The sequence below is a fragment of the Littorina saxatilis genome, linkage group LG2, assembly GCF_037325665.1.
Source record: "Littorina saxatilis isolate snail1 linkage group LG2, US_GU_Lsax_2.0, whole genome shotgun sequence".
Classification (NCBI taxonomy): domain Eukaryota; kingdom Metazoa; phylum Mollusca; class Gastropoda; order Littorinimorpha; family Littorinidae; genus Littorina; species Littorina saxatilis.
In genome coordinates, this window is record NC_090246.1 from 23,578,737 (window position 1) to 23,605,765 (window position 27,029).

The 27,029-nt window shown below is 43.7% G+C and overlaps 1 protein-coding gene across 3 annotated transcripts; it reads right to left on the reverse strand.

The window, feature by feature from the left end:
• Positions 1-26,898, reverse strand: LOC138958534 (protein lin-54 homolog). Of its 3 annotated transcripts, none has more exons than XM_070329732.1 (12): positions 26,827-26,898; positions 21,383-22,266; positions 18,057-18,228; positions 14,031-14,152; positions 13,419-13,679; positions 12,147-12,331; positions 11,279-11,347; positions 10,570-10,715; positions 10,234-10,328; positions 9,711-9,910; positions 2,864-3,039; positions 1-1,990 (listed from the first exon to the last, which is right to left on the reverse strand). In XM_070329732.1, the coding sequence occupies exons 1-12, from the start codon at positions 26,843-26,845 to the stop codon at positions 1,953-1,955; spliced, it is 2,367 nt and encodes a 788-aa protein (XP_070185833.1). In that variant the 5' UTR covers positions 26,846-26,898; the 3' UTR covers positions 1-1,952. The 3 variants fall into 3 exon arrangements, with proteins under 3 accessions (XP_070185833.1, XP_070185832.1, XP_070185831.1); XM_070329731.1 differs by having other exon boundaries at positions 1-1,975; positions 10,234-10,346; XM_070329730.1 differs by having other exon boundaries at positions 10,234-10,346.
• Between the last annotated feature and the right edge of the window lie 131 nt (positions 26,899-27,029).

A 27,029-nucleotide genomic window follows, 5' to 3' on the forward strand; every position in this document is an offset into this window, starting at 1 on the left:
ATACTTTCCATATTTTATTTATCAAATCCATGATGATGTCGCTATGTACAATATTGCACATTGGGATGGCATTGGAGGACTATAAAAACAAATCAAACCAAAGAAACAGACCAGCACATACCCACTGTATATCATCCTTGCTACTACAATTTCATCAGGAGAAAAGCAACCGAGATCAAATCTAACCTACTATACTGAAAGCTATGTAGTGTGTTCATATGTACACATTGAGAGAAAGAAAGGCAAATGCTTCCAAGCTACCCATCACTACAACAGAATTCAAGACCTTAAACACACACACACACACTCTCTCTCACTCACTACTTTTCTTTCACATGCAGTCATTTAACTCATCCACTTATCACACTAATTTAAAACTAAACCAACAATGACAAAACATGTGGAGAAAGATGCCATTGTGATAAATCAGCTTTTACACGACCGCAGCCCCGATTACACAAGCAAAGACATGTAAGGTTTTTCTTCTTCTCGCAAATATACCGAAACACCTTTCAACTTAGCTCAATCCAATCATCACTAACTTTTTGACTACATGTTTGACAGTCAATTTTTTAAACTAAGACTTCTGTAAAATTCTTTTTCTTATATTTTTTTTTATAATATGAGCTTTATTGTTACAAAGCTGTTGTGTGTTAAGGAAAAAACTAAATCTGAAGTAAAAGTCCATTCTGACACAAAACTTTAACAACCATTTTAAAATGATTAACCCACTTGTGAATAGCTTGCGCCGCTGCAAGCAAGTAAACAGCAGCACTAGCAGACACTGCCTCATCTCTGTGTGTGCACACAATTAAACTTCTATGCCTGATCCGAGTTGACATATAACAATTGTACAATAACGGTGTATGACCCCCCCCCCCCCCCCCCCCCCAAACAACTCTTACCCGCATTTTCCTTTTACTTTCATACAATATTCAATGCTGGTTTTCCTGTCTCTTTCACCCACTCTTTTTAACAAGTGAAACAGCAAAATATGTTTATCTTAAAATCACGTTAAGAAAATACAATGTAACAGAAATGCATCTCAACTAAATATATCCTTGCATCAGCACAGTTAGTCTCCACATTGCATTTCACATAATACACCAACAGTACCTTTCTTGCCTACCCAGTGTGTTAGTGAAACATAATGAATAAGTCCTTATTTACAACACAATCCAACACGGATGTAATTAGCAAGCAATATATTAGCTAACAGCACAGATTTTACTCCAGGTTCCCCCCATACGAAACTGGGGAGCGTATTCACTTTAGACATTGATTCAGCAAACTACACACACAAAAGTTTGCTTTGCGAGTTCATCACATCACATGACTAATGTCGTGGTTAACTTTTCAGAAGTTAAATTCACCACGGCAAATAATATGCCCGGGCAGCATAAAGTTGTCATTGCATAGCCTTGCACTCCAACGGCATTGTGATTCTTTACCTTTCAGTTCTAGATATACAGTGTAACCTTTCAGATGTCAGAATACAAGGCAAAACAACCTTTCTGTAAGCAAGCCCAAGTTTGGATGTTAAAGCTGCAGACCAACAAAGCGTCCTTTCAGCTTCATAACCTGTGCCATAATACGACTAGCTGCTTTTTGCCCTGAAAGGCCGCTCTTTTCAAGACCTACTTTTCAAGTGATAAGTTAGCTCCTTCCTTTCAAAGTATGAACAGCAAGCAGTTTCATTTCGTTCGCCAATCTTGCTGCATTACACACTCTTGTCACATTTGGTTAAACTGGCATCATTAACGCAGTCACTCCTCCCGTTTCATTAACGCAGTCACTCCTCCCTTTTCATGGTGTCCCGGCACGGTGGAGAAGCACTGTTCTGCCGAACTCTCCCACTCAACCAGCTGAGAGCGCCTGACCAGTCTTGCTGCTCACGGAGTCACGTCAGTTTTTGCCGTTGTCTGTTCTCCTTGCTCCACTGTGTAAAAGTCTCACAAGTCTGATGCCGCAGCAGCTGCACAAACAGATTCTGAAAAATGTGGCAAACTCTGCAGTCTAACATCAAACTTGGCACAGCTAGTGTGGAAGAAAGTGGATAGTGTGTACAGTTCGAGTTTTAATTCTAGCAATCTTACACTGTTAACAGGGTCCCCACTGGTTTTTAGAAACAAAATTCCATGACTTTTCCATGAGCCTCAATAACATTTTCCATGACTAGATCCACAGGTCGCCATTTCCGAACACGCAAACTTTTTACGTCTTGTCACTGCCAGTTTTGACACTGGCTTGCTTTGCACTGAATTTGAGTCAGTTTCTACGCAGTGTCTCTTCGACAAGCAAGTCAAGCATTTGCTACGCAGTCAGATTATCGGTAATGTTTGCTGGTCCTGTCATTTCACTAAACTGGACCACAGGCGGAAGGTATCGTTCACTGGACCACTGGCTGGGCGACAAAAATAGCCGCTGGCGTGCTAAAGGTTAATTTTTTTTCTTTCTTATTTTTGTTAAATTCCATGACTTTCCATGACTTGAATTGAAATTCCATGACTTTCCAGGCCTGGAAAATTAAAAATCAAATTCCATGACTTTCCAGGTTTTCCATGACCTGTACGAACCCTGTGTTAAACTCGATGACATGAAAGGTTATTCTACTCTCTTATTCTAATAGACACCATCCCACACACACACACACACTCCCTCTCAATCTAATAGCACACAGAGTAAGAGCAAACTCTCAATTTTTTCAGTTTTACACACACCCTCTCTCAATCTCATACACCACTCTCTCTGACACACACACACTGTTAGCAAAAACTGCTCCATTCATGCACAACACAACACATCATCCCACGGAGACAATATCAAATGGGCTTCTCACATCACACACAATCTCTCTCCCTACCTTTTGTTCTGTTGGCAGACTCAATGATCTGCAGGAGGCATCGACCAAACTCCTCTATCACCATTCGTTCCTGCACCACAGGTGGCATTTTCAACCTTTCGGCTTCCTCTGCCTGAGCCAGCAAACACGCTGAGGTGGCCTCCGCAACATCAGCTGTGATCAGTGTGAACGGCAACCTGAAAACATCATCACTCCTACACTAGAATAAGTACATGTGCTAAACACTGCGGGTCACAGAGTAAACAAATAGGTTTTACCCGTAGCAAACCTTTGTACTTGATTTAAATGGAAAATTTCCTAGATAAATTTTCATTTAATTAATATACTTACCCGAATCACATTAGCATTGAGTCACCTGAGATGCTTATCACTGAAAAACGCTTACCCGGCTAAAATTTTTAAAGGGAAGCAACCCATCACCAAAACGAAAGTGAAAGTAGCTTTGGTAATGGGCCAGCACACTGGGAGTTACCTCCCATACGGGAGTGTGCCACGTCACTTCCTCTAGGAACACGTGCCTATCTCATACGGTCTTAGAAAAACTTAAAACCATACGCGGGGCAGGTGGGAGGGAATACAGTATGTGATTCGGGTAAGTATATTAATTAAATGAAAATTTATCTAGGAAATTTTCCATTAAATAACATATTCTTACTCCGAATCACATTAGCAGATAACATCAACAAGGCGGTGGGCTAGAAATGAATCAAAACTCACCATCAAGTTCTGGACAGGAACTGGCCTGCTGCTATGAGCACTGGAAGGCCTCTGAAGCCATCCTGTCGAAGAGCCGAGACGTCCCGAAGATAAAAGTTTAAGAAAACATCTTCAGAACGCCAAAACGTAGTTGTCAGCACCTCCTCTAGACATCTGGAGCGCAGTACTGCCAGAGAGGATGCCCACGCCCTCATATCATGGGCTCGGGCCGAGTCAAGTGGCAAGGAGGGCATGACCCCCCCCCCTCTTTGTGCGACTCCACTCATAAGCTTGCTTAATGAGCGAGGACACCCACCAGGCCAACGATACCTTCGACAAACCTTACTCGCGCCTAGAAAAGGGCGAGATAAACAGCAACTTCTGAGAACTAGACCGAAACAGCTGAGTCCGGGCTAAGTACAGACAAAGAGCCCTCACAGGGCAATTGACCAAATCAAGGTCATCCGGGGCCAAACGCGCTGATCAGAGCCTTGACTCTAACCAGCGGAGAGGCCTGCCCCGGAGACTGAATGTAGGCCAGGAAATCGGGCCGGAAACGCAAAGATGCGAAACCGTCCGACTCAAAGGAGATATCTCCAGGCTGACCCAACAGGGCGTGGACCTCGCCACCCCGTTGGGCCGTTGCCAACAAAAGAAGAACCAGCGCTTAGCGAGTGACATTGAACAGAATGGCCTCGCTCAAAGGCTCAAAATCCGCAGAACATAGGAATTCCAGGATTAAAAAAACAAGTCCCACTTGGGAGCGGGCAAACGAGCTTTAGCTTCCCTAAGAGCAGCCCCTTTAATGACTGCAGCTATAACGCCCCCGACTCGAACAGACCGACCGATCTGCTAAAGAGTCGCCGAGATAGCGAAGCGCCGGAACCTCAACGAGAAGCCTGAGGCGCCCTGCGAAGACATGAAAGAGAGGCGGTTGGCGACCTGAATAGAGCGCGAAGCCACCGACCTCACCCCTGTAGCTGAACACCAGGCAGTCCATGCCTTCCAGTGGGAAGCATAAACTGACGAGGTGGACGCTCTATGCGAGCGAGCCACCAAGTCCAGACGGATGGAAACCATCAGGAGAGGCAAAGTGGAGCGAATCTGAGCTTGGAGCTTGTCCACCCTTCTCTGAGAAGGCTGGACAGTCCACGCGACCGTGTCGAAAGACATCCCCAGATAAGTGAATGTCTGTGACGGGGTCAGCTCCGGATTTGCCCGGTTGATCGAGAACCCCAACAAGTTGGATTCTCAAAGAACCATTAGGGTATCCTGCGAACAGCCGCTCTGGGACTGGATCATGATGAATCAGTCGTCCAGATAAGCCCGCAGGCGGATACCCTAGGACCTCACCAGTGCACAGAACTGTCTCACCACCATGGTGAAAATCCATGGTGCGAGGGACAGCCCGAAAGGGAGTGCGCAAAACTGGTAGATCTGATCTCCCCACCGGAAACAAAGCCAATTCCGGTCGGCCGGATGCATAAGAATGAAAGTATGCGTCCTTGAGATCGATCAAGGTCACCCAGTCTCCTGGGCAGAGAGAGTCTCGGACCGAGGCTGGCGTCTCCATCTTGACTTTTATCTCACTCAAGAAAGTGTTGAGGAGAGATAAATCCAAAACGGGACGCCATCCTCCTGACGCTTAGGGAACGGCGAAAAGACGCCCTTAAATCCCAGGGAGCTATGGACCCGAACTCTCTCCACCGCGCCCTTCTGCTGCAGAGAGGCAATTTCCGACTGCAAGGCGGAACGTGCTTCCTGCGAGAAGAGGGGCTTGAACCGCGGCGGCACTCGGGTAAGAGGCGCCTTTTCCTCCCGCCAGAGCAGGCGGAAGCCCGATCTCACCACTCCCACAATCCATTGGCTGTCAACTACCGACATCCAACGAGAAAGCGCACGGGAGGGGCCTCCCGCCATCACCAAGGTGGAAGGCGGGAGGTGGGTGAGATCGTGAGCGCATCATTGGGGGTGTGGCTTACTCCCAGAGCCGCCACACCCCCTCCCCGATGCCGTCCTCTTCTTCCCGCCACGAGCGACCGGCAGAGCCTGCCGCTTCTGAGCTGGCTTGAGATTCGACAATGTCTGAGCCTGCTTTTGTTTAGAAGGCTTAGACTGTTTCACCCCCTGCAGAGTGAAGTCGAGGAACTGACTGTCCTTGTTCGACTGAATCTCCTTCTGTCTGGCAACCATTGCCAGAGAACAGAAGCGAGATTCCTCTGAGACAGGGAAGACTCTCCAGGTCTCCCTAGTAGCCAGCTCCGTGAACTGGGACTGCGAGAGGAAGAGATCCCTCCTACAGAGGACCGCTTGGGAGAACTGTAGGGAGGAAAGACGCAATTGCTCCTCCTTGACCTTGGCCAAGGTGGTCAAAAGGGCAGAGACATCGTCCGCATATTGTTCTTCACTGAGAGTGAAAGGAACCAGCGAATCGATCGATGACCGAGACAGAGTTCGAACAAGAGTCTCTGCAACGGAGGACAGTTCGATCTGCCGACGTCCAACCTCCTCAGCAGAGAGGAGGAAGCCTCAGAAACCGGCAGAACCGGATCATACTTGATCGGTTTAGCCAGAAGAGGCAGCAATTCCCGGAGAATCGGAAGGGTAGCCCTAGGGAGTGCAAAAGACACCAGCCAGCTCTGGCTCTGAGTGGACAAGCTAAGCTTCCTATTGCCCGTAGGCACAAAGGAAGAGGCTTGAGAAGCCGACGCCACCCACTGCTGAGCTGATACCGGAACTGGACCAAAAGGAAGCAGTAACGGAACAGGCACTGGCCGAATACCACTCCCCGCATGTGCTGGACGAACCAGCGAATGCAAAAGTTGGTAAGCCACTGACGGAGACTCGGCGAACCGGAAGGAAGAAACATCCTCCTGTGCCGGCCGGAAGTCCGCCATGGCCGAAGGAACGAACGGAGCGGAAGAGTCCGCAGCCACCACCCCTTCGGGGAAAAAACGAGACGCTACTTCCACCGCGATGTCAAGAACAGACTTGAGCTTCGACGGAAACACGCCCCGAGACTCCTCGTTGACCCCTGATGGAGCATCAGAATAGTCACACATGGAGCCATGACCAAAACCACAGTTCCGGAAGCAGAAGCATGCCCTGGCAAACCGGAAACCGGAAATGCCTGTGCACGAACATCATCCTGCAACCCAGAACCTTGTGAAGGTAAGGGTAGGCAGGACGACCATCCGTAAAAAACCCGGAGCTGGATGAGCTGACGTCACTCCCTCATCAAAGTGGAGTGATGCCTGCTCAAGCCTAGGCACTAAAAGGCCGGAAGGCGTACGCTGGAATCCACCCTCTGGTATCCGGAAGGAAGCACCAGAAGAGGAAGCAGCATGTCCGGCCGAAACCGGAAGTGTAGCCGACGAAACCGCAGAATGCGGAATTGAAGACTGCCCTGGTTGACTTCGAGATCCGGAAGGACCGGAAAATCAGTGAATACTCCATACTGACGCAGCCGCCGTAGCGTGCCTGCGTGGACGGATCATCACTTCTGGCGAGTGCCGGTAGTGTAGCCGACAGAACCGCGCACTGCGGAAGCGAAGGCTGCATTGAAACCAAAAACACCAGTTCCGGAAGCAGAAGCATGCCCTGGCAAACCGGAAACCGGAAATGCCTGTACACGAACATCATCCTGCAGCCCAGAACCTTGTGAAGGTAAAGGGTAGGCAGGACGACCATCCGCAAAAACCGGAGCTGGATGAGCTGACGTCACTCCCCCATCAGAGTGGAGTGATGCCTGCTCAAGCCTAGGCACTAACTGGCCGGAAGGCGTACGCTGGAATCCACCCACTGGTATCCGGAAGGAAGCACCAGAAGAGGAAGCAGCGTGTCCGGCCGAAACCGGAAGTGTAGCCGTCGAAACCGCGCAATGCGGAAGTGAAGGCTGCACTGGTTGACTTCGTGATCCGGAAGGACCGGAAGTCAGTGAATACTCCATCCTGCCGCGACCGCCTTAGCGTGCCGGAGCGGACGGATCATCACTTCCGGCAAGTGCCGGTAGTGTAGCCGACGAAACCGCGCAATGCGGAAGCGAAGGCTGCACTGGTTGACTTCGCGATCCGGAAGGACCGGAAGTCAGTGAATACTCCATCCTGCCGCGACCGCCTTAGCGTGCCGGAGCGGACGGATCATCACTTCCGGCAAGTGCCGGAAATGCGGCAGCCGAAACCGACTGCCGCAGCTGTTCGATCAAATCCGGGGCCTCGTAGGTTATCGCCGGAAATGAAAGATCAGCATGGTATCGGTCGTGACCCGATGCGAAAGAGCTGTCTCCCGAGAGAGAACGTCCAGGCGCCTCACGAGGGCTATCGGACCAGCTCTGCTTACCAGCCGCAGCTGAAGACGGAGGACGCTGCTCCAAACCGGAAATGGACGGCAAAGACACGGAAGCCAACTCCCGGACGTCACTGCCAGATGCCGGAAACGCCAAACAACTGGCGACGGAACGCTGGAACTCTGCTTGCACCAAGCTGCGGATTCCCGGAACCAGTGTCTAAAACAGAAAGGAACCAACGCACCCTGCACAGGTGCTAACAACGAGGACGAAGTCTCCGTAGTAGAGAACCGGAGCAGACGTAACCATAGCGCTAGGCGCCACAAAAGATAGCAGAAGTAGTAACAGCGCTAGGCGCCGAAAAAGGTACAGACAACAAATAGTTACGTTCTTGGTCTGTACAAGTAAAACTGCTAAAGAAGAAGCCTAAGGCTTAAAATTTCCCCATGGGGTCTGACTTGCCACAGCGGTTGTCTGAATCAGACAGGCTGTCAAATCCATGTAAACAACACGAAAACATTTTACTGAACGTAAGTCTAAACGACTGAAAACTCAGTAAAAAAACACACACTTTCGCGTCAACAAAATACGATAGCTACACTTGCCCAACAAAAACAGAGGCACGTAAAGCTACAAACAAAGTCACACGAGCTAGAAAACTAACTCACACCACAAAATGGCGAAACACGCAAGTAACTGACACACAAGTCAACAACGCGTGGCAACGCGAAAAAATTTACTGAAACGTAAGTCTAAACGACTGAACACAGTAAACACACACTCTTTCGCGTCAACAAAATACTATAGCTACACTTGCCCAACACAGAAAGGGGCACGCAGAGCTACGAGCAAAGTCATACGAGCTAGCTAACTAACTCACACAACAAAATGGCTAAACACGCAAGTCACTGACACACAAGTCCGCAAAAAACGGACAACGTACAGTAACGAAAACAGCGCAAACAACCAACAACAAACGGGAACGAGCTCACCAAACTGTAGGCAAGGCGAGCAGAAAAGCTGGGTAACGTGGCCGGCGGGTGTCACTCAAACACACAAGGTCGGCCACAGAGCGTCAAAAAGTGAACCGTCCTCTCCGAGGTGAAAAGAACGTATGAGATAGGCACGTGTTCCTAGAGGAAGTGACGTGGCACACTCCCGTATGGGAGGTAACTCCCAGTGTGCTGGCCCATTACCAAAGCTACTTTCACTTTCGTTTTGGTGATGGGTTGCTTCCCTTTAAAATTTTTAGCCGGGTAAGCGTTTTTCAGTGATAAGCATCTCAGGTGACTCAATGCTAATGTGATTCGGAGTAAGAATATGTTATTTAATGTCTATTAGTCCAGTCTAATGTAATTTGGTGATACAATCTAGATGACTTGTTCTATTCAACAACAGATTTTACCAGGTTAGAACTGCTCAAGAAGAAACTGTGAGAATGTATTCAGAGCAAACAAGCAGGTCTTAGTGCACTGCTCAGTGTTGGTGTCAAACTAGCTGCAAAGTTTCACCTAAAATTAAACAGCTATCACAGTGAGCCACAGAAATCTGCCTTGATTTAGACACAACTTGGCAATCACACTCAACAAACAAACTAACGAGAGTCAGGCTGTGAGTAAAATGCTTTAGTTGATAGCCATTTCTTTTTCTCCTTTATTTTTTTGTTTATTTATTCATTTTGTACTAATGTATCAACATGTTTGCTGGTTGCATTTTCATGTAGCTGAACAAGTAGCCAACTGTTGCAGCTTTCTTGAGATCTATGCTCTGAAATGTACTTACTTGGTCTCAACCTTCTTAAAAATAGTCTGAAACAATGCTTACATCTGAAGACCTGATTTTTGAACACATGATTTTAGCACTTACCTTTCTCCACTGGCAGAGGAGGCAGGGGGCTTGGAGGGAATGCCGGATATTTGGGAAGACAGTTTCGTTTTGGCGGCCGTCTGTTGCTGAACTCGCACCTCTGCAGCGTCGGCTAAGTGCATCAGCGTCTTGCGCTCCGAGCTCTCCTCAAAGTTCTTGCAGCCAATGCACTTGCAAAAACTGGAGCACATGATTTTCGCCTGAAGACAGAAATACAGTATCAATAAATAACCAAAGAGATGCGATGAGTTCAACATATTTACAAGAAAACGAATAAAATGTTGCATACATTATGAACATATACATGTTTGTTGGTGCTAGTTCTAAACATCCTTTCTAAGCCTTGTGTTAGACAGACTGCGAGCAAAGCAAACTGGGCTTCTCCACAGACCATACACTAAATGGCAAGACAAACAAGACTTTGAAGGTGCATTAAAAAAACAAAAACACGACTGGTTGCCTACTTCCCAAGACTAAGGGAGCAAACCTTTGCCATAGGAACTCTTCAAGACAGACAACTCACCTCATAACATTCACAGTAATTCTTCAGACACCCAGATCGCTTGCAGTTGCATCCTTTATTATGTCGTCTGTTGCCATCGTTGTCTTTGCTTTTGCCTATAACATGGGTAAAACCTATGAAAAATTAAATGACCGAAAAGTACAAAGCAGGGGTATAATCACATTCAAAATGGCACAAATTATGTTCAAAATAGAGGCACCTGATGCAAATCTGAGCACAATTACAGTTTTTTCATTATTACAATTTTTAGAAATATGCAAATTTATATACACACACAAAATTTAGCCCAGAAACTCATCATCTAACCTAAAATATGAAACAGTTGTCCAAACTGACCTATTTTGGGGTGGAAGGCCATGGGATTTCTGTCGAGACAAGACTTGATGGCACGTGACCTCTCCTCCTCATGCTCCAGGTTGTTGGCACAGTTGTTGCAGTTGCAGTTGTGACAGAACTCGCCGTTGGCAAAGCAGTCACAGTACCTGCAAACAGCTTTCTCGTTACAACTTGAGTGATGCATCCAGGCTACACATTGCATGCTGCAATTATAATTCTAAAGGCATGTACAAACAACATTCCTGCTTGCATACATCTGGTTATTACGTAGAATGTTTCTTTTTTTTTTAAAAACTCCCCAATCAGTTTTTGTTCGCATCACAGTGAAATTCGCATCTTAACACTTTCTACCCCACCTATGTTGCCCAAGTTTTTTTTGGCCGAGACCAGCTGTGCTGCAGCAGGTCACTCAGAATTGTAGTAACTGTGTAGTAACTGTGTATCAACACGCTGGAATGCAGGCGTTAGATCGACGTTACAGTAAGCGACTGAAGCTAACAGTCTGAGCGGATATATCCGTACCTGGTCAGATAGAGCCATATGAGTGGGTACGGATATATCCGTACCCGGGAGACAATGAGTTAAAACATAAAAAATCTGCAAAAATCAGGCCGTAAAGAGTAAGGAAGTCTAACATGTCTTTAAAGGGGAGGTTCCAGTGTAACACAGACACCTGTTTTTCAGGTGTGCATCATGTTCAGGTACTCACAATTTCAAGCACTGTGACTTGGTGCAGTTGCAAGGCTTCCTGGGTCTTGCTCCTGTTGCCTCAAATGTCCTGTGCAGAAAAAAATAGTTCCATTATTTTACCTGATAACCAACCTTTGGTCATTTAATGAGCCCTCTCTCTCTCTCTCTCATATATGCTTTTGTGTGCGAGTGCTAAACAATGTGATCTTGAAAAAAAAGCACAGGAGAAATCTTTTTGTTAATGATTTAATAACAAATATTTATTACTCATTGGGAATCTACATTTTTTTTAAAAGTGTCCAGGTCTGTTATGTAGAACTGACATAAAAAAAGTTCAAAGGAATGAATAATAACAACAAACCAGTGGAAACAGAATTGTGACATTTGTGGTCATACACGCAAAGACAGGAATCAGGTGCGTTGAAGGGACGACCTCTTCAACCCCACAAAAGTTTTCCTAATCTTCAAACTCTCTTATCAATGTAGTTCAGAATCCACTGATAGAAAACTTGTTTCGCAGCATCCTGCAACCACCGACTCGGATCAAATGTATTAACTGCATGGGAAGAAAAAAACTATGCCCCGACTCCAGTGATCCGAATCTTGGGTGGCCGTTTTCTGGGTACTATACCCTTAGTACAGGATTTGACTCAAAGTGGGGGGCGGGCGTTTACACGATACTAATATCGAGTAAACGTTTGTTTACCCAGGAATATGGTCTTCAAGGTCATATCGCCCTCCACTGGCTATGTCGACGTCTGTTTTTAACCACTTGCTTCCCTTTACTGCGCAACCCAGGTACTTTACGGTACATGCAATGGATGCCTGAGCTCATGAAAATGTTGTCTAACTCATACAGAGCTATCAAAGGAGACCCAGCCACTCACCCATTGACGCTGTTCCTCTGGATGGTGTAGTTAGTGAGAGCAGGGTCATTGCTGGCGATGGGCACATAGTCTTGTGCCTTCTGCTGCTGACTGGCCTGTGTGGTCTGCACCTGCGCCTGTGTCTGCTGCTGCACTGATACTGACTGAGTGGTGCTGCTGGCTACTGCCGGCTTGTTTAGCTGCAACTGCAAGTGGGCCATAGGTATTAACTTCTCAGTGCAGGCTAATCCAGCCTTCTTTTTTTTGACAAGCAAGAGAACAATGCAGCTGCAAATGTGATTTCTGGACATGGTCTTCCCCTGTGTTGTTCTTCCCTCACCACCCCTAACCACTCTCCTTATAGAAAAACAAACCTTTAACAAGAACCATGGTTGCATGTTGGGTATGGAAACTCTGTCTGATGATTTTTTTAAGCCACAAACACTGTGGGTTATTATTTTCTTCCTTGACTCATAAATTTACTTTTCCCTGACACCCGCTAGCTAGAACATTTTCAAGATTCCATGTTCAGACATGGCCACATGCACCCCTGAAGAATTCACACCCTTCCACTGGACTAATTCTAAGATGATAGTCTTCAACTAGTTCATTAGAAATGTGTTCTATGAGGCAAAAACATATGATCTACCAACCGCACAAGGAGTTGTGACTGTAGTAAGTAAACCTCGTTTAAAATGACTGTCTATGGATAACAGAAAAAAAGGTGCAACACAGCACAGAACCAGACCTGATTACCACTAAAATTCCCTGGTGTACAAATGAGGCTAAAAATGTGTACAATCAGAATTTTAAGGTGTACAATTCATTCTCGCGGTACACACTGTGCTTTATTCCCCCCTCAAACCCCATTATTTAAAGACTGTAAATACATGTAAGAAAGAATTTGTGCTGAAAGTAAATTAAAACATTTTTGTTGAAAACAAAAACCCATACACTATTAGATATTTGAAAATGTGACACAAAACGAATGATAGAAAAACATAATTTTTATTTTTGACCTCTGAGGAAAATTTGCATCAGCTGCTGTCAGCAGTATTGAGCCCTTCATTTCTGTCACTGCACTGGTCAGTATTTTCTGGTCTCACACAGTCCTCTTTACACATTGCTTTCTAGGCTCACACAGTCCTCTTCAGACATATATTTTTTTATAATTTTTGTTTTTTTGGTTTTTTTGCGTATGATTTTAATGTCTGGCGTATAATCGTACAGCGGTCTTCAATTTCGTAAGATTGTACGCAAATTTCGTACAGTAACCAGGTCTGCAGAACCCACCTGTGTGACGTACTGGGCCGGTACCAGAGCAAACCCTTGCAGACCCTGAAGGCTGGTGGTGGGGGTGAGGAGGGTGGTGCCCGCGGGGAGCTGTGTCAGGTTGGGGGTGCTGGCCCCTTGAAGGTTGGGGCGGATGGAGGCTAGGGAGGTAGGGGTGGTCATACCGCTGCTGGTGACAGGGAGGGGGGATTGGGTAGCTGGCAGGATGATGCGTTGCACTGTTTGTGTTTGCCCGCCCACCACTGTGCCCCCTTTGCTTGACTGTTGTGCAGGGAAAAAACAGTGATTACAAAAAAATATGATACTGAAGATGGCAATGGGCTAGAAGTAGAAGTGAACAGTCTTTATCACACTGAATATTTTGGAGTCAGGGCTGAATTATGTATAAATAAGGCATAAGAAAATGAACAATCATTTTACTCTCTGTAAACCTGCTCTTTCAAAAAAAGAAAAAAAAACTATGGGGGGGGGTGCAGATTAAAAGGGATGCAGCAAACAAAAACTTTCCCCCACAATCATACCTGTGCACAGATAAAATACATAAACAAAAGTCTCAGATTTAAGCCCTTATCATAATATTTACGACTACATTGACATTATGAGTACACTCACCAGCTGAAGGGTCTGACTGACAGGGAGCGTTATTTTCACTTGGTTGGTGCCTGCAGAGGTGGCCGGGGCAATGTGCCTGGCAGCAGGTATCACTTTCGCAACAGTGTTGATGGGCTTGCTTACTGAAATGAGAAAAGTGCAAACCGTGCGTCTTTTTATCAGGTGTTTACAGGGAAGTAATGCGTCATCAGCCACATATCTAGTAAAGCAACCCCACAGACTTTAAGCTCACACTATTGCACAAAGATCAGAAAACATCAACACTTCCAGGCTCCAGACTTGAGTTGAGAATTGCAACAGTGCTTAAACCCAATGCCCCCTGAACCGCCCGGCATGGCCCGCCGGAAGTGCCCTATGAAATCCCTGAAACGCCCGGCATGGCCCGCTTAACACTAGGTCACCTACTTTTACTTTCGCTTTGAGCCTTACCCACAAGGCCTTGCGACCGGATGTGATTAATGCACTTCCTTCCGGCTGCTTCATTCTAGCGTTTGCAGAGTTTGAAACGATGCAATAGTGTGTTAGCTGTGAATTTTCAAAGTTTGAGATTTTTTTGTCTGACAAAATGGCGTTGAACGAAGGTTTGGAAATATGGCGTTCGATCATGGGGAACTCAGATGACGATTCTGACACGCCTTTCGAAGGTTTTCTACTTAAAGAGGTGAAAGGGGATGAGTCTGACATCGATCTGGGTGTTGTTATTCGACAACAAGACTTTCGGGAGGATTTTTCTGGGAGTTTTCAACATATATTGGTGTAAATGAGGACTGAAGGCTGACATCTACACAACACGTCGGACGTTTTTGAAGAACACTTGCTGGATTTTTTTTTAAACAACATTTAGTACATTGGAAATGGACAGAACATACTTGCATATGAAACTATAGTGTATTCTCGAGTTATTCTGCCATCTTCATATATAAATGTGAGTACTCTATGATTTTATATGAATTGTTTTGCTTTGTACAGTGGAATCCAGCTATAACGAACCTGGGTATAACGAAATCCCTCTTTTAACAAACTGCCATTGATTACCCGGCAGACAGCGTTCTATTTCTTACTTGTTACTTTCCGGCTACATCGAACCTTTTGAACTTATTTGCATAACGAACCCCTCTTTTAACAAACACATTTTCATCGCCCCAGAGTTGTTTTGTCTCTAAAAGTCACAAGGCTACAACGAACTGATGTCAATAATTGTCTCCAAAGACAAAAATACACAAACACAAGTGCACATCGCGTGATGAGCGAACTCTGAACAAACTAACAGCGGGAGGTGCACGGAACAGATCGAACCAAAACCGAAAGTTGTGGTGAGGTCATGACATTTTGCGATGTACGTCAGCGAAGCTCGTGCACATGTGGTCTGTCTTGCTAAAAACAATGGCTGACGAACATGGTTTCCAAATCTGGAACTGTTTTTTTGTTTTCTCCGATCCGTGACCGAGTGACGCGATGTAGAACCACGCGTTCGTTTGAATCAATACTCTCCTCAGGCAGTGAAGTCTCCTAAATTGCTCAACACTGTGGACAGTCAGGAGTGCAGTTATGTCCCGTGAATGGGTGAGTCAAAGTTTTATCGTGAAAACTGACGCTTTTCGTGCACCTCCCGCTGTTAGTTTGCCCCTCTCTATGGATTATATTATGAAGCTGTTGAAAACATGCAGAGATTGTACTCTCCAAGAAAAGATTGATCGGACGATCATTTGAAGGTGATTGGGAAAACTTGTCTTGAGGCTATTTAGGGTTGAAAACTCTGCAGCGAATTACTGATATAACGAACTAAAATGTATCTCCCTTGAGATTCGTTGTACCTGGACTCCACTGTATGTGTGCATGTTGTGCTGAGTAGTTTCCCATTGCTCAGGATTAAGAAGGCTGCCTGCCATTTTTTTGTCAGGGGGCATTGGGTTAATGAAAGCATTTGCTTAATGAAATGACAACAAGAAGGGCAAAGCCCATACGACTCACATGCTTGACCTTGACCTTTACATGACCTTGACCTTCAGGGTCAAGGTCAAATAACTAAACCTAGTAATGACATCATACACTAAGAACTGCTTTAGACATTTTTCCTACCAAAATACAATGTGACCTTGACCCAAGGTGAAGGTCATCCAAGGTCATGCAACACAAAGCTGCTCATTCAAGACATAGGAAGTACAATGGTGCTTATTGGCTCTTTCTACCGTGAGATATGGTCACTTTTAGTGGTTCACTACCTTATTTTGGTCACATTTCATAAGGGTCAAAGTGACCTTGACCTTGATCATATGTGACCAAATGTGTCTCATGATGAAAGCATAACATGTGCCCCACATAATTTTTAAGTTTGAAACAGTTATCTTCCATAGTTCAGGGTCAAGGTCACTTCAAAATATGTATACAATCCAACTTTGAAGAGCTCCTGTGACCTTGACCTTGAAGCAAGGTAAACCAAACTGGTATCAAAAGATGGGGCTTACTTTGCTCTATATATCATATATAGGTGAGGTATTCAATCTCAAAAACTTCAGAGAAAATGGGGAAAATGAGAACAATAGCTGTTTTTTAGGCAACATTTATGGCCCCTGCGACCTTGACCTTAAAGCAAGGTCAAGATGCTATGTATGTTTTTTGGGGCCTTGTCATCATACACCATCTTGCCAAATTTGGTACTGATAGACTGAATAGTGTCCAAGAAATATCCAACGTTAAAGTTTTCCGGCCGGCCGGCCGGACGGACGTCCGGATGGACGGACGTCCGGACGGACGGACGTCCGGACGGACGGACGGACGGACGGACGGACGGACGACTCGGGTGAGTACATAGACTCACTTTTGCTTCGCATGTGAGTCAAAAATCAGTACAATGCATCTTTTCATCATGAGTTTACGGGCATTGTGCCTATGATGCCTTATATGCAACAACCCCTCTCTTAAAGGGTACACAGCTGCAGGAAGATTGGGAAACGTCAACACCACTTGACTCGAGTTGAGAAATGCCTCTCAGTCTCACAGAGAGAACCAGTAGTGAGTACTAGTACATCACACTCCACAGGTTGAATATCATGTAGGAGTAAACTGTCAAATCAAATCAAAATAACTTTTATTAGGCCAAAAAAAAAAAAAAATGCTTTGGTTACGGTTTCATGGCCAAAAAAAATAGGGTAGGTAGGTCGATTAAACTTTTTTTTGTTTGTTTTTTGGTTGGTCCCTCTTGAAATGATAAAAATATTTGTGTATGCAGGATATTCGAGGTATTTTCATATTGGTGTATTCGTCCGCTTCACTGCCATCAGGAGTCAAACGAACACACTTGAAGTGAAGTGATTTGATGTGGAAACTTTCCAAGTTTTCGAGAGTCATGCCAAAGTCCAGTTCGAAAGAGTCTTCGGGTTCGGCACTTATTTTCGTCGACCCAACACATTTTATCCCGAACAGTTTGCCGTCCAAAGTTGGATGAAAATCATGAAAAATGTCCACCAAGGTTGCACTCTTCGAGTACCGACTTATCAGTCGTGTTTGTTCGATATGAACGCACTTTCCGAATACGATTGCAAATGCAGACGACATCTTTTTACGTTCGCGCAACGAACGAACGCACGAGACTGACTTCCCTTGGATATGGGAGTTGTAAAAAGCGGAGTGGTGTCCCTTGTCGGGCTTGTTGTCTGCTCGCCGGCAATCGATGTTTTCTCTGTGCCGTGGTGTTGTCGTTTTCGGTGGGTTTTTGTGTGTGTGTGTGGTTTTTTTTGTGTATGTATGTGTTTGGTTCATTTTATTTTTAGCTTTAGGACCAAAAAAAAAGTTTAGGGTCGGCCCAAAAAGTTAGGGTCGGTCGGGAAACCGTAACCAAAGCATTTTTTTTTTTGGCCTTATCTCACATGGAGAAATTGCAGTGGTGGTGCATGTAAACAAAACACTACAACATCAGCATCATATTTAAATATATGCACAAAGTAATAACATTATCAGGAAATCAAATAACGGAACACAGTGGAACTGCAATAGAAAAGTGCAACAGAAGATTCCCTTTTCACTCACTGGCAACTGAGGACTGTGTGGTTGGGGACACAAGTCGCACGTAGTGGAACTTGCTGCCAGGTACCTGCACCTGTTGAACGGAACCCCCGCCAACCGTCATGGGTAACTGGAGCGTGACTGGGCCCTGACCAGCGGGGGCGATCTGTGCCTGTGTCTTCAGCGGTACAGCTTTCTGTTGATGTAAAACAGGCCATGAAAGAGAACTATCTCTAGCTATCAGCATGCTGTTATTTGTATGTAAATCAATGCTGATATCATTATCAATGGAGAACTTGTGTGATTTGCTGATAGATGACCTGGTTTCAGAGGCATTTGGGTAATGAAAAAACAAAGCAAAAAAGAAGGAAAGGGAGAAAGATTTTAAGAAAGAGACACAAACTGCTTGTACAAAAGTTGTATGAAAATCTGTTGACATACAGAGGCACTAATCAGAAGAACAAGAAGGGCAAAGCCCATACGACTCACATGCTTTACACATTTTTCCTACCAAAATACATGTGACCTTGACCCAAGGTCAAGGTCATCCAAGGTCATGCAACACAAAGCTGGTAATTCAAGACATAGGAAGTACAATGGTGCTTATTGGCTCTTTCTACCATGAGATATGGTCACTTTTAGTGGTTCACTACCTTATTTTGGTCACATTTCATAAGGGTCAAAGTGACCTTGACCTTGATCATATGTGACCAAATGTGTCTCATGATGAAAGCATAACATGTGCCCCACATAATTTTTAAGTTTGAAACAGTTATCTTCCATAGTTCAGGGTCAAGGTCACTTCAAAATATGTATACAATCCAACTTTGAAGAGCTCCTGTGACCTTGACCTTGAAGCAAGGTAAACCAAACTGGTATCAAAAGATGGGGCTTACTTTGCCCTATATATCATATATAGGTGAGGTATTGAATCTCAAAAACTTCAGAGAAAATGGGAAAAATGTGAAAAATAGCTGTTTTTTAGGCAACATTTATGGCCCCTGCGACCTTGACCTTGAAGCAAAATCAAGATGCTATGTATGTTTTTTGGGGCCTTGTCATCATACACCATCTTGCCAAATTTGGTACTGATAGACTGAATAGTGTCCAAGAAATATCCAACGTTAAAGTTTTCCGGACGGACGGACGTCGGGTGAGTACATAGACTCACTTTTGCTTCGCATGTGAGTCAAAAATCTACTTTAAGTTAATGACTCAATGAGCCAAGCCAGAACATTATCTGCCAACATCAAGTTATGTACTTTTTGACTTGCGCGTTGCCATAGATTATATTAGAAAATGGTTTGGCATTTCCACAGATTCTATTACACAAACCTTATGCTGGTAAGAAAAGTAACAAGCACTGATGTTCAGTTTAAAGTCATCAGCAAACATTGGGATAAGGTAAAGATAGCTGGGGTGATCAGTAAAACACTCAAATACCAACAGAGGGTTCAAAAGTGTTGGCGCTGCCTTTATTTCTTTCTTTATTTGGTGTTTAACGTCGTTTTTAACCGTTCAAGGTTATATCGCGACGGTGGCGCTGCCTGCCTGCGAGTGTTGACTTGAGACAGGGGCTCACATCCACGTCGGACATCGGACATACACGGATATTTTTTCCAAATGTCCTATACATTTTTTCATGCAAGAGGACATATGTCCATGGGTGAAACCTATGAAAATCAAATTGACTGAAAATTTTTTGAGGCAGGGGTCCAGGGGCCGCCCAGGCCCTGGCGGGGTACGGGGCAACGCCCCCCGGCTGAAAACGAATTTTTGCATTATACATTGTGATTTTGTGGCCTTACCTGGCAAAAAATACACTTTTTGTCACTATCATGCAGGTCAAAAAAATACCTTCAGATTCTAATGATATGGTAAAAAGGGTAAACAAAATCAAAACAATTCACAGAAGTAATCATTTTTCTTTTGTATCTTTTCACACTTGCATCTTCCAACACAACGACACAATTGATAACAATTAACATTGACAACAGCCAATTACTACATGAAATAGAAACTGAACAACTGAAATAAAAATATTTAATTATAAGAAGCAAACATTGCCAGACAGGCATTGAAATAAATGATGAAACAGAATGTCACACATGCAAACAGCATGATGTAGCACTGCACAAAGTAGCAACTAAGCAGTAGCATCTCTTATAGTGCAAAGTTCTCAAGGAAAAGCACTTGAGATTCAAGCACCAAACTTATCACACACAGTTTTAGTTTCATGAACTCCAACCAGTCCCATCGCCATTTGTTGGCAAAACCAGCATCAATAAGATCTGTCCATGCGTTTTCCGTCAAACCGGCATTTTTGTCGCAGAAATCGTGTCACCACTTCGTAATGCCTGCCAAAACGCGAGAGAACTTTTTTTTTTATCGTGATGCAGAGCGAATCCGAAAGCAAAGAAACCTCACCTACGGGGTTTACCGCATAGCAGTTCGAAAACGCGTTCCGCTTTAAAAAAATAAAAAAATAAAAAATAAAAAATTGCGGATTGACGGAATTTCCGTCAGACTTATTTACAGATTGACGGATTTCAGTCAATTGACGGGCTACTTTCACCCATGTATGTCCTATTGTTTTAGTCACAAAGTGGTCATTGCCCGATTAGGCTTTCATTTGATCCAAACATTGTCAGTACTTTCCAATTTACAGTAGTTTGATTTGCTATTTTATCAATGTTTTGCGAAGTGATGTGTCACCCCAAGCAGACGAAACTTGGGGAGACTTTATGTGGGTTTTTGAATTTTTTTTTTTATAGAGAAGAGCTTCCAAGGGTCACAACTCTGAATGCTCCTTCGCGGTTTTTTTCTTCCTAAAAAGCAACATGCCGCCGAAAAAAATTTCCTATTCATTTATTTTTGTTCAGGACAAAATAATGTCCTATTACTTTTGCATTGTCCAGGACATATGTCCTATGCCACCTCTCATGGATGTGAGCCCCTGTTGAGAGGGAACAATTGTACAGCATGCAAACAAAGATTTAACTAGGCTTACACTCTGTGAGCGTGACTTTCAACTAGACATTTTGGACAAAATAAGACATTTCTTTTGTCTTAGCGTGTGCATTCTGGTTTAGTTTTTTTGAAAACATTCTCAGTTTCTGAAAAGAATTTCCGGTGCCAAAAGGCAAGTCAGAAACTGAGAAAGAAAACTGCAGTTAGTCTACATATATATATATTAAGGGACAGAAACATCAACACAAATAAAGCCATCACTAGACTTTTACATGACCCCCATCACTCCAACCCTTTCCCTCCAGTGAACTTTCAAGCATTTTCCTCCCCCCTTTTTAATGAGCTGATACAAACAGCAGCCTGATCATCAACACACTTACACTGGGCGCTTGTTTGATGATGACCTTGGAGGGGGACATTGTTATTGTGGCTGGCTTAGTACCAGTAGAGTTTGTACCGTCACTGAACGTTCTGGGCAACACAGTAATACTGGAGCTCCCGGGCACTGTCAGTCTCTGCTGGGGAGATTTGGGTATGGACACGGGAATCATGGTGATTTTCGTGGGTGTCTTTGCCGGGGAGATGGGCACTTTATTTACAGGGATGCTGACTTTCGTGGGCGAGCCTGGTAGAGTTGCCAGTACAGTTTTGCCGGGCGACACTATGCCCTGCGAACTGATGGTGACTGTCTTTGTGGGCGTCAAGCTGGCTGCAGCCTGTGAAATGATGCTGACAGCACCAGAAACGGCTGCGGAGGTGGCAGCACCACTGGGTAAGCCAGACACATGAATGGGCATTGCATGGGGCTGACTGGACGAAGGGTTCCGTGTGATGATCACTTTGGTCACAACGCCGGAGCTGCCGGGGCCACCAGGCAGAGGCCGTTTCAAGGCTGCTCTGTCATTGGTGACCACGGTTATAGGAGAGCTGGTTTGCATCTGTGATGTGATGGTGGCACCGCCACGTGGCGATGCGTCTACTGTGATGGACCGGGTGCTGTTGCTGGTGCCATCTGTGCTGGACACTAGGTTGGATGGCGACTGTAGGATGACATCTGCGTTGGAGTTCACCAAGCGATGCACCACTGATTTGCCCACTGTTGTGATGACCTTGTTCGTGTACAGGGGCTGATTTGTGGGGGAGGCAGAAACAGTGTGAGCGCTGGCTGCAGTATTGTTAGTGGCAGCAGCAGCACCAGTGGACGTGGCTTGAAGGACGACTGCACTCATGGGCGGGGCATTCACATTGTCACCTTTTTTAATGCCTGGAATTACAGCAAAAAGGAATCAATAAAAACTGTTGTATTCTAGAGACACTCTAAATTTGATAGCAAAATTTGAAAATGCAAATTTGTGAAACTAAAATAGCGAAAGTGTCAAATTTCTTTAAGAAATGTTCACTAATACTAGTACTGCAGTAGAAATACTAATTTGCATCAAGAGAAAACTGCAGCTAAGCACACGTGTAAAGTTTTAATTACTGTACCTCTAAATTTACCTTAAGTCTTACCAATAATTCATTCAAAGTAAGCATGCAACACCCTTCTCTCAGTTCCCAACAGAAAAGCTGAAATGTAGATAATCGCATTTCTTTCATTATTTGGTGTTTAATGTCGTTTTCAACCACGCAGGGTTATATAGATAATCGCATTCATTTTACCCGTACTGCTACAGACAATCTCTATTGTCGACACCTTTGTTCTCTCTCAAAATGAGGATGGAAGCTCCTCCATTAACAGTATCACACAGAAAATACAATTTAACACACACACAAAGTGTTTACAGTATAAACTGTAATGCAAACGGCTGAGGTTTTCAATGCCTTGATTTGAAGCTTAGGTGCCCAAACTGCCCAAAAAAGCAACTGCAAAACTTGTTTCCTTGAACAGATTTTTGTTTCTTCTGTTTTTAAAGGCACAGTGCAGCTCACAGCCTTCGTTTTGCGTTTTTGTTGCAGCTGAGTGCCTTTACAGTTCCTCCTATGGTAGTAAAACAAACCCAAAACTACCCAACGACGACATCTGTGAAGCTCGACAGTTTCTTGTTCACGCGAGTGCATAAATTAACCTAGTTATTACGTGGTGTTTGGTCGGAGTTCGATTCAACCGAGTGATTCCGGCCTCCATTTTGTTTTACACAAACTCATGATGACGTCTGACATAGTTTGCTAGTGACGTGTCTTTTTGTGCATGATGTGGTGATCTACCTGATCTAAATTTAGATCCAAAAATAGGTCAAGACCAGCCGAGTCCGAAATTAATTCGTAAAAAAATCGCAGTTCTTGACTCTTTGGGTGCAAGTCAATGAAACTTGGTAGTTCTTCTAACGGATAGCTGCCTGAGGTATGACTAAAAGCCCCAGGGGCTCCGTGCACATGGATTTGACAAGTTCAGTACCTTCAACCACTTGCTTTTCTTTCATGCTTTATATAATAAACAGGCATGGGAATTGAAAATTGTAAAAAAGGCTGAAAATTATTAACTGAAGACGCGAAGCGTCAAGTCAACCCCCGGAACAAAATTTTTTTCTCCAAAGAACCCAGATGGTGCAATCTGGTGTCATCTGAGCTCCAAGTTTGCCAATAAATTCTGTTTTTAGAATCAGAGTTTTTAGTACCAATTTTTGCTTTTTTTAAGAAAAAAAATATATACATGCATTATATAATATGGTTTAAATTTGTTAAAAAATTGATCTGTTGAGACAAACAGGAACATGTAACTTGTAACACAATCTGTGCAATCTGGTTTACTTTCAAACATAAAAGTTCAAGTAACTGAGGCGGGCGGTAGCAGTGCGTGAACAAAGTACGGAAAGTTTTCGCGGCTTTTGCGCAAAGGCAAAAGTAACTGGTACTTTTTTTGTGTGCCTCCCCCCTTTATTTTTTCGGCGGACTTTTTTGCTTTTTCGGCGGAACAAAAAAAAATTCGGCGGAAATCCGCCGTTCGGCGGACAATTCCCATGCCTGAATAAACCGACCATAGGATGTTGTCCCGAGTGAAATCTTAAAAATCTCCAAAACCATTTGGAATTCTGGGTAGGGAAATCCTTTTATGAAATGACGTCGGTGCTATTCAGTGATTGCCCAATGCATTTTGGAGCTGGACTGCCAACATAATGTCGGTCACATTTATAATTATTGCTACTTGAATTTGCTTCCCAAACCGATAAGAAGTGAATGGAAGCATAGGGTCAGTTAACTTACCTTACCTCAAACAGTGAGATCAACAGAACGTTTAGTACACAAATTTTATACGAACAGAGAAACCAAAAAACCGACAAGTCGATACTGACACGTGCTCCAGAACGCACGTGCAAATTGTAATATTTGAAGTCAAATTTACTAGTTTTACCCTGGGGACACAGTGTGCCCGGATAGCTGAATCTGTCGAGTGCCTGAAAGCCAAGTCGTTACGTGTTAGAACCTCTTAGCAGTGAAGACATTTTCAATTTTTTTAAATGTTTCAATTTGATCTGTTTTTTCTCAACTCGTAATTCTTGTATCTTATCCATTTTTAATTAAATCCAAAGGTTTTAAGTGATATAATAAAGATCAAATTTATCAAAGGTTTTCATAATTATCGAGTACTTCTAGTGAACAATTTCGCAGAATTACCAATTGTATTTTTTTTTTTTAGTAATATCGGCTTTTGAGGAAAAGGCCAATGGGCGATTGTATTAACGCATGTCGACTGCATGTATTGGGGGTTAGCTACTTCGGGTCTTTATTAATCTACTACTAGCTAAAATCATGTGCCTGTAAAAAGTTTTGCCTGGTCAGCAGCGACACTGACTGTAGGTACAAGATCATATAGATGACCATTGATCCTCAATTAACTGGAATACAGACAGTGAGTGAGTCCGACACACAGAGGGCACTGTGCACGTGTGTGTGTGACTGAGAAAGAGAAGAAGCTGCTGCACAAGACCTTGACTCTTGACTACTTCATGTTTGCTTAAAGGAAATAAATGACATTAACTTGATTAAGAAGAGATTCATTTTCATTGTACAATTATTGTGTCAGTGTGTGCCAGATGATATTGTTACAAAGGGAATTTATAATCTTGGATGATTAATAAGATGAGGATGATTATAATGATGATGCTATGGATTTCCAATTTGGTTTGAGACTACGTGTCAGTGTTGTCATAAGTTTAGTGTTCTAAACTTCTATTAAAAAAAGTATTATATTATTGTGTTATGGTTTTCATGTATTTATGCATTCGATGTTCAACTAGTGATTTTATTTATAGTTTACATGTAAAGCGCGGAGAGCATGGTTTTTCATTGTTTGTGCTATAAGTATAAGTTCTCATTATTATTGTAGGCTGCCTATAAATGTACAACTACAAGTGTCAGTCTCAGAGATTTCCACACCCAAATTTTGTTTCACACCTGACATTGCCACACCTCTTGTGTGTATCACTGTCAACTGATTAATTCTAAAAGTAAAACTGAATTTGAAGACCCAGAGACACTTCCTGTTCTGTATTATTATTAGATTTGTACACACAACTGAACATTAGACTGAGTTAAAGTTAAACTTACAGTAACAGACTGATGGTGGTTGCAATGATATCAGTATGAATGATACAATGTCTGCATGGTCAGTTTTTTATTCGCATTTATGTCCCACTAACAGAAATAGCCCAATGTACATTAGCACTACAGCAGATGAAAATAATCAAAGGATCAAGAATGTCTTTTTCCAATTTAAGTTTAAACACCAGACAAAATTGCTCAGATTTTCCTCAGCTCTCAATAGAACTTAGAAGAAGTGAAGGCAAGAATTGATGAATGGAACACAGTGTACTGTAGCCTTTCACCTGATCAATATCAGATAAAACAAAAGCTCTCAAATGTTTCTCTTCTGTGTCAAAACTGGGCCTGAAAAAACTCACACAAGAAATTGTTTTAAGTTCGAAAGGAGAAAGATTCTTATGTCCAGCTAAATATCCTGAGTGACGATCACTGCAGTGAGTAGATACTTATTTAGGGTACAGATGTCCAAGTGCTGTAAATCCAAGCACATGGCAAGTCTGTTAGAACTTGTACATTCTGAACCTGTTGTATCATATGTGTACTGTGTATGAGGTGTACTGTAAAAGTGCTACAACTTCAATGCGGCATAATGTTATTGAAACATAATACAAACACATGATTGAGGAAGTGATAATGAATTAAAAGCGACATTTTGCAGAGCACAGTTCACAGTGATGTCTGTTGAAAACGGAAGACATTTTGCAACTAATGGGTTCGCAAATGCTGTCGGATGAAAATGAGGTCATTTGCACACGTACGTTTCTCACCCAACAATGAGATCGATTTCTTTAAAAGTGCATTCTTCCATCAAACGGCATTAACACGAAGCTACTTGTATAACAAATACACAGGCCTATGTTGTGTAGCAACCCAATGTGGTGGTCCAGTCAGCCACGTAAACATTGCTTGAAACCCGCGCCATTTGCACGACAAAAATTCAGGGAAATTTGAACGCTATAAGTCGACTTCCACGAGAAAAACATCAGACATTGTCATAAAATCATCCCGTCAAAACAATCAAAAGTGCCTTACTAATCGATCCATGGATGGATCATGCATCAAAAAGTAGATGTAGCGATTCATTTACATATTTTTGTAACCCAACAAGCTCGGTTATCTCCTTCGCAGTGCCATATTTACCATAAATGGGCGCTGTCGGGCGACCAAGGGCGTGCGGTTTATTTATTGAGACTTAGCACTTATATCGAAGGTATCAGGAATGAACTTGATCATATTGGAATAAACTTAAATTTTCTTCCCACCGAAACGTTCAACCAAGACATACCAATTCTCTCAGCAGGCATTCTGTATTTGTTCAAAATCACGCGCCCACCATTACCATCCCATAATAGTTCACCATCATGTTTCCGCGAAGCGATTATTCAGCAGCGAATACATTATTTTCCTGTCTTAATCGCTATCAAATTAATAAATACTGACAGGATCACATCTACATTTCCAAGAAAAACGTATTAAATAACAATAAGT